General features: G+C 34.9%; 1 protein-coding gene across 1 annotated transcript; it reads left to right on the plus strand.

The window, feature by feature from the left end:
* Positions 1–90: 90 nt before the first annotated feature.
* LOC124373406 (proteasome-associated protein ECM29 homolog) lies at positions 91–4,480 on the plus strand. Its single transcript, XM_046831779.1, has 5 exons — positions 91–223; positions 1,945–2,098; positions 2,264–2,429; positions 3,149–3,328; positions 4,350–4,480. The coding sequence occupies exons 1-4, from the start codon at positions 199–201 to the stop codon at positions 3,173–3,175; spliced, it is 372 nt and encodes a 123-aa protein (XP_046687735.1). The 5' UTR covers positions 91–198; the 3' UTR covers positions 3,176–3,328; positions 4,350–4,480.
* The last annotated feature ends 2,842 nt before the right edge of the window (positions 4,481–7,322 follow it).

Raw genomic sequence — 7,322 nt, forward strand, 5'->3', positions numbered from 1 at the left:
CTAAAACAAAATTATGAATTTTTATAATAAGGATATAACCTAAATTTTAAATTATGTATCCATAACCGTATTGAATTTTGTTTTTCAGATGAATCAATTCGCAACAGCCGTAGGTTTGACGTTACAAGCAATGGCCAGACACAATCAGGACGTTGTGAAGTCCGGTCAGATCTAGTTATTCCTTTGGTGTTCTTCGCAATGCACACTGCAAAAAATAAAGATGGGTGAGTTTCAGCTGTTTGGTTCATTAATATTTTGTGATGTGTCTTTTTGGTATAGATTAACATAAACTTGATTACAATTATATAATCCTGAGTTTATTCCTTTTTCCTCAAATTATTTGAAGCAAGTTCAAAGCAGACTACTAGAATTGCTGTATAAGGATTAGTATTTAAGTGCTACGTACAGCTTTTTATATGTGTTTGACTTGTATTCCCATATATTACTAATATATCTTATAAAATATACTTTTTCTGGTACAAGGCTATAAGAAGCAAATAAATTCCCAGCACTCGGTTGGTTCAGAGACTTGATTTCATGTCTAAAAAAAGTTCAACCAGTGTATTCAACAATCCTTGGTTCTCAGCGGTTCCATCAGCATTGTGAACAATTTATAAAAGACCTTCTAGAACAATGATTACATTTCAGCAATGCTTTTTTTTCTTTATAGATTATGGTACATTCACAAACAAGGTCTTCAATTCAATGTTCTCCTTAGTGAGTCTTTCTACATTGGATCACATCATTTAAACTTGTTATCTGTAGACTCAAGTATAAAACTAAGTATAAAATTTCTTATCTATAAACACATTGACAATATCCAGATTGTTCTGAAAGAAAGCTCAGATACTGGTACCAGTAGTAGCAACTTATACAGTAGTGTCAGAAACACACATAAAAGTTGTTAGGTTTTTCAGCTAAATTGAACTGATTTTGTACTGTAAATTGCCACTTGTGAATGCTAACTTTAAAGCACTCATACTTATCCTTCATGAATGTGAAGCATTTAATACATAATTGTTACAAGAAACATACATTATCTACTGAGTACCATAGTTCTTATCCTCTCACACAAACTAAGTAAAGATGGTGGTCCAAATAAGCACGCCACACAACAAGTAAAACCACTTGAAATCCATAAAACAATTTCCCCTAAGAATGAAATTGACCCATTAGCTGCAATAGTTTTGGTGGAGGTCAAAATTGGAAAGGTTATCAAAAGGGTTAAAAAATATAAAATGATAATTTTAATTTCAGATCATATTTTCTTAGTGTGACACACTTAAAATCAACTGCCAAACACGTTAATAAATGTTAATGCAGCATCAGCCTACCATACACACACACACTTAAAATGGTGATTTTAATATTTGCTTAAAATTCAATTGTAACTTAATACCAGTATATTAGAAAAATATATCTAAAATATAAATAAAATTTAGTTGATTCGCTTTGTTGAGTAATTGATATTATGAAGTATATTTACTCTTTAGATATAGAAAAATCTTAGAAAGTATTGAATTAAAGACTTTTATTGCAGTTTTTTGCATTTATTGTAATTTTTTAGTAAGATTGATTCTGATTGTTTACAATGACATTGATCGTAGTAATCGTAGTAGCTACGTATTTTCCAAGTCAATGTCCTTAATAGTTAGAATTTTTTTGAATCTCTTTTTTACTAGTAACTACATCTAAGTTAACTCAACTTTTTGATTCTGATTTAAAAATTTTGGCTAGGATTTAATATAAGTTCAGAAATGTTACACTGTAAATTACTAACCATAAACCGACTTTCAAGAAGTCAAGTAAAAAGTGAGGAGATTTCTTGCCTATGGACAGTAAACAGCGTTATCATAACAGTTCACAAGTAGTGTATATTATGTTATATTCCTTTTGGCTTGGTTACACACGGTCTGAATGTTTAGTCTGATGATTGTGTGTTAGATCCAGTAAGTGTGTCCAACTGGGAGTTGTGGCAAGATGTTTGGCACGAAGTGAGTCCTGGCACAGAGGCGGCCCTCACGGCGGCACCTGGGACCAGGTCATGGCTCTGCAGTCCAGTGTCATGGAATCTCCTTCGTGGCATGTCAAAGCTCAGGTAACAGTTTACAGATCAAGGCGCTCAAGAACGTTTTTTTAAATTACTCTTACTGATTAGAAGCAAAATGTGTGAAACATTGAACAAAACATAATTTATTTAATGGAAGAACTGTATTAACAAATTAACCTTTATATTTTATCGAAATATTTGTGTGGGAATTAGGCAGCCAGGTCTATTGAGGACACTGGCCAGCAAGCTTGGTGGCTCCTTAGAGGCAGACAGAAGGGATGTGTTGGTAACACTGCTTGTGTCGGGACTGGCGGGACGCACGTGGGATGGCAAGGAGCAGCTTCTGGCGGCTCTTGGCTCTCTCTGTAAAACATTCCAAGTGAGTTTAACTTTGAAGTAAAAGTTGGTAACAGTGGTAACATAGTCATTCATAGAAAAGATTGGGCAAGAGATCACAGGTTTTAGGATTTTTAATTTGATTCAAATTCGTTTCAACAATGAAATTGTACTGTATGTTTTTCTTATCACCATTTATAAAACCAAGTTTGATTTGACTATTCTGTCTGAGTGTTTTGATCCAAAAAATTGATATTGTCCTGATTTAAAGTCAGCCAACTGAATACAGGGTGTCCCATACATGGATAATCAAGCTTTGAATGGTGATTCAGCAAGTAATTTTAAAACCCAAAAGAAAACCCTTATATGTAGTTAACCAATTTTTATCAGTTTCATAATTATTTGTACTGTATTTTCGTGATTATCATCAAAATTGGGATTTGAAGCCATAAAAACATTTACTTTATATATTGGCTAAGAAATTAGTGACTGTAATACAGTATTTTAGTAAAAATTAACATTTTGAAAGTTAAAAGGTAGAAAGAATATACCTCCCAGTTTTATTCCCGAATTTTGAGGGAAGGAAATACAATAAACCCAACAAAGATTCTGGTCCGATCCCAACGTGAATTCAAATAAGTTACTCACATTCACTAATTACAAAACAGTATTTATTACCCTTTCCTATAAAATGCTGTATCGTTGTGGTACCTGGTATGTCTATTTAGTTTTGTGGGTCTGATTAGTTTGAATATTTTTCAGGAGTTTAAAAGGGTCACCAAGTGCTGAGACAATAGTTGACGCCATCTTGAGGGAATGTGGCAAAGAGAAAGTCTCTGTACAAGAGCAGCGCTCTAGCAGCTCTAGGGGAGGTTCTAGAAGCTCTTGAAGTAGACAGGTTCCGGCAAGTGTACAACATCGTTCAGGAGATTCCTTACAAAGGTAAGGAATCATGTGTTTTCATTTGCTAGCAGAGTTAATGGAAAGTAGTGTTTTTTGGTGTATAAAGTAGTGGAAATGTGGAGAAATAGGGATGAACAGAAGTGGATTAAAGGCTGCTGATAATTTTAATTTATTACTTATAATAATTTGCCCTATAGGGGTTGGTAGACAATAGGCAATCCTGAGTCCTTTGAATTTGTAGGCAAATCTTATCCATTACTCCTCCTGGCATGTATGTTCTTGGTAAAGGATTTTTCTCCTCTGTTGTCATACATTTTAATAGTGACAAATGCACTAGTAAGTTATTAAATTAGATGTAATGGAAAACACCAAATTCAACCAATTCATGGGATTGAATTTAAAAAATGTTTGTTTTATCATTTAGGTGTGCGAAAATGAACTTCTTTTATCATCTAAGTTTTCTGAATCACATGTTTCAAAATATTCTTATAAAAATTAAAATCTTAAAACAGTGTGAACCGGAACACCTAGATGATAGTCATGATTTTGGACTTATAATCCTTAGAAACTAACACAGAATATTTTTGTTCAAGCTAATCTGAGCTTTATTGTATAAAGACTCAAGTTAGAGTTTTTTTTTTTTTTTTGGAGTTGTCCCTAAAAGTTCTAAAGTTTGTTTTAATAATGTATTTGTATGACATTTTGATAGTCCAATCAAAGGATATAGAGTGAATTATATCCAAAATTTTAAATACTATATGTTAGAATCGATTTTAGTAGTGGTTGAGAAATTAAGAATACACTTTCAATAAAATCGCTGGTTTGCAGTTGTCATGTACTTTTAGGCCTGCTTAGTTCTAATTCGTTTGCAAGAACTGAGTTTTTTTGTTGTGTTATGCAATTTTTAAATACAAAAAAACAAAGCCACATTTTGGCAGAGTCAATTTTATACTGTTATCTGATGATAGAGTATTTATCTATGAAATTGCAATTTCGTTTTTGAATTCAAAGGGGGCATTACCAATGTATTTTAATTTAAATCATATCCTTAATTTTCTAGGAGGTTGACAATGAAGAAGATGAAAAACAAGAGGAGACCAGTAAACGGAGAGAAGAACTGTTGAATCTGAGAGAGATAGCCTTTTCCACTTTGGGGAAGGCCTGGCCTCGAAATGAAGTGACACAAAGGTGAGTTGTTACTTTAATTATTTAATCCAACACCTATCTTTGTGATCTGTAGAATTTAGAAGTACACATCATTGGTTCTGGCCATGTAAGGGTTAACATGATCAAATGTGAACTCAGGTTGTGATTCAATTTGTACGATTTTTTAACTCGTTAGGGAACACCCACATCTTGGATATGAGAGATTATTGAAGGCAGTTTAATTTTGATTATTTTTTTTTATTATTTGTGATTTTATTTCAATGAAAAAATCCTCTTAAAAATGTCTATAATTTGTTTTGAATAAACTGTCTCTAAGAATGTACTAACAGACATATAAAACTCTGTCTATGAAAAGTATATTTTTAGTACTCTGTAATCTGATGATTTACATTACAAAGAATATCGTGCCTGAGTTCAAATTTAAAAGTATTAAATTCACATTAAACAACAACATTTCATGTTGTTACTTTTAACTGAGTCATAAAGTTTTATGTTTTTAAGAGTGTATACAATTTTCTACTTTGAGTTTTGAGTTCAGCTCTTTTAATATAAGTTGAAATATAATTTCTGGATTTATTAGAATTTAAAGTAAATTGTTATTTGGCTTTAAAGAGGTTTATTAATAATTACTGAAGTTGATTTGTTTTCTAAGTTAAAGTCTGTTAAAGCGTTCACACATGCAAATGCTACAGAATTTACTTAATGGTGAAACAAAAGTCTCTACCTTACCATATTTCACAGAATTTTCTTATTTTTCTGTGAATGTATTGTGAACTCTGCATTGAGTAATGTGTTGCAGTGGAGTTCCGAGAGCAAGTGGTAGCGCAGTGCGGAGTGTCCTGTCTGGAAAAACAACACTCGCTCGGTCCAGGTCAAGGATCATGATGGCAGTGTTCAACTACTTCGAGAAGCTCTCATTCTGGGACAAAACGGAGCTCCCGGACAGTGATAGAGTTGCCCTCAGGAACATAATCGACAAGTTTGTGCCAGCGATGAAGTATGCATTAGGTTAGTATTGTGTTGTGAGAGTTATATTTAATAGAGTAACAAATTATTATAAGCAGCTGGAATTCACAATGTACTTCACGCAATAAAATTTGTGTAGTAAAGCTGTCTTATAAAGTAAATCTTCAACCCAAATATAAAAATGTAATGATCTTTCTTCCCGTACATATTATACATAATATTTTATCATTTACACACTATAACACAGTTTTGGAATTTTAAGGAAATGTGGTTTGAGTCTCTGCCACAAAATCCCTACACTATTCATTCACCAGCTTCTAATTTCACTAGTCCCATCACCTCCTTAAAATAGAGAATACTTTTCAGTCATATATGTAACTTCAGAAATGTAATTTATAAATTACAATACAAACACTTCCTTCCAATAGACAGGCCTAAACTCTGTAAACGTCTTGTTATGCATGAAAAATTACAGACATGACCGCAAGGTGCATAATCCTGAAAACCGTATTTCTGCCCACATAACTGTGTACAGCAAAAATATTGACACATGCTTTCACCACCAATAACAATACTTCTTCCAAGGTAAACTGCTCCTCTATCAGAAGAACTTGTTAATGTGCAACAGTTGGCAGGCATAATTTCTAACCGTACTTTTATGGCTATACAATAGTTGGGCAACAGTGTATAATTACTTTGTGTTGTAGGCAGTCTCTTTCCTCATTGGCTCTTAGATGCCATTAACTTTAAAGCACTGATGAAATTTTTTTTTTTTTTTTTTTTTTTTTTTTTTTTTAACAGAGGGCCAGGTTTCCTAGGCCTGGTAGTTGCCTCTCAGCCATCCGGCTTATTGTGCACCCTCTCCCAGGTTTAAGCTGTATCAAATCCCAGGCCTTTACAAAACCATGAGATCTTCTGAACAATGCTTTCCTGTTCCAACCCCTCTTCCGTATGCATAAGAACACCTAGGGATCTTGAGCGTTTTGCTCTGTAATGCCGGACATTCAAATATGACGTGCTTGGCTGTTTCGTCAGCCTCGCCACATTTCCTGCACAGTGTTTCCTGAACTGGAATACCTATTCTGTTCAGGTGACTTCGGAATATCCAATGACCTGTAATAAAACCAGTCACCTTTCTGATCTCCGTTCTACTCATTCTAAGGGCATCTGCTGCAATGTTCCTTGATGGTCCTTTGAGCATCCGCTTTGCCTGTACATTCCCCTCAGTGTTTCTCCAATGTTTGTAGGTGTTTGTTAGCCATCCACTTGGTAACTGATCTACGTGCTAAGTTATATGAGACCCCACACGTTAGTTCAGGACCGGTAAGAAGACGGTTGGCTCCCAAGTTAGCGCAACCGTCTGCCCCTTCATTTCCTGTGATTCCTCTATGTCCAGGCACCCAAGTTAGAATAACTTTATTGGTTTTCGCCAGCAATTTCAAGACCTTATGGCATATTCCCAGACTGCCTTCGAATTTACAGTCATGGTTGGCCAAGGCCTGCAGAGCAGCCCTGCTGTCCGAGTTAATGTAGATGTTTTTACCTTTGTAGCCCCTTTCCACATTAACTCTTGCACATTCTGCAAGGGCTGTAACTTCAGCCTGAAAGACAGTTGCCAGTTTACCTAGGCTAAAGCTTAAGTTAACCCTCGGTCTGGCTCCCCAGACCCCTGCCCCAGTACCCTTCAGAGTCTTTGACCCGTCCGTGTACCAGGTTAGAGCCTTCTTCATGTAGTCAGGCTCACCTTTTGACCATTCCTTCCTCTCAACAATGTTGACTTGAAATGGTTTTCCCAGTCCGTAACCTTTGCCATTCTGTCAGACATCATTTCTAGAATATCCAGTTTGAGAATGTCAACGATCTTGGAGTGCTTACTAGCATGGTGATAATGCCAGTTCCC

This window comes from Homalodisca vitripennis, unplaced genomic scaffold (assembly GCF_021130785.1).
Source record: "Homalodisca vitripennis isolate AUS2020 unplaced genomic scaffold, UT_GWSS_2.1 ScUCBcl_5488;HRSCAF=12225, whole genome shotgun sequence".
In the NCBI taxonomy this organism is placed as follows: domain Eukaryota; kingdom Metazoa; phylum Arthropoda; class Insecta; order Hemiptera; family Cicadellidae; genus Homalodisca; species Homalodisca vitripennis.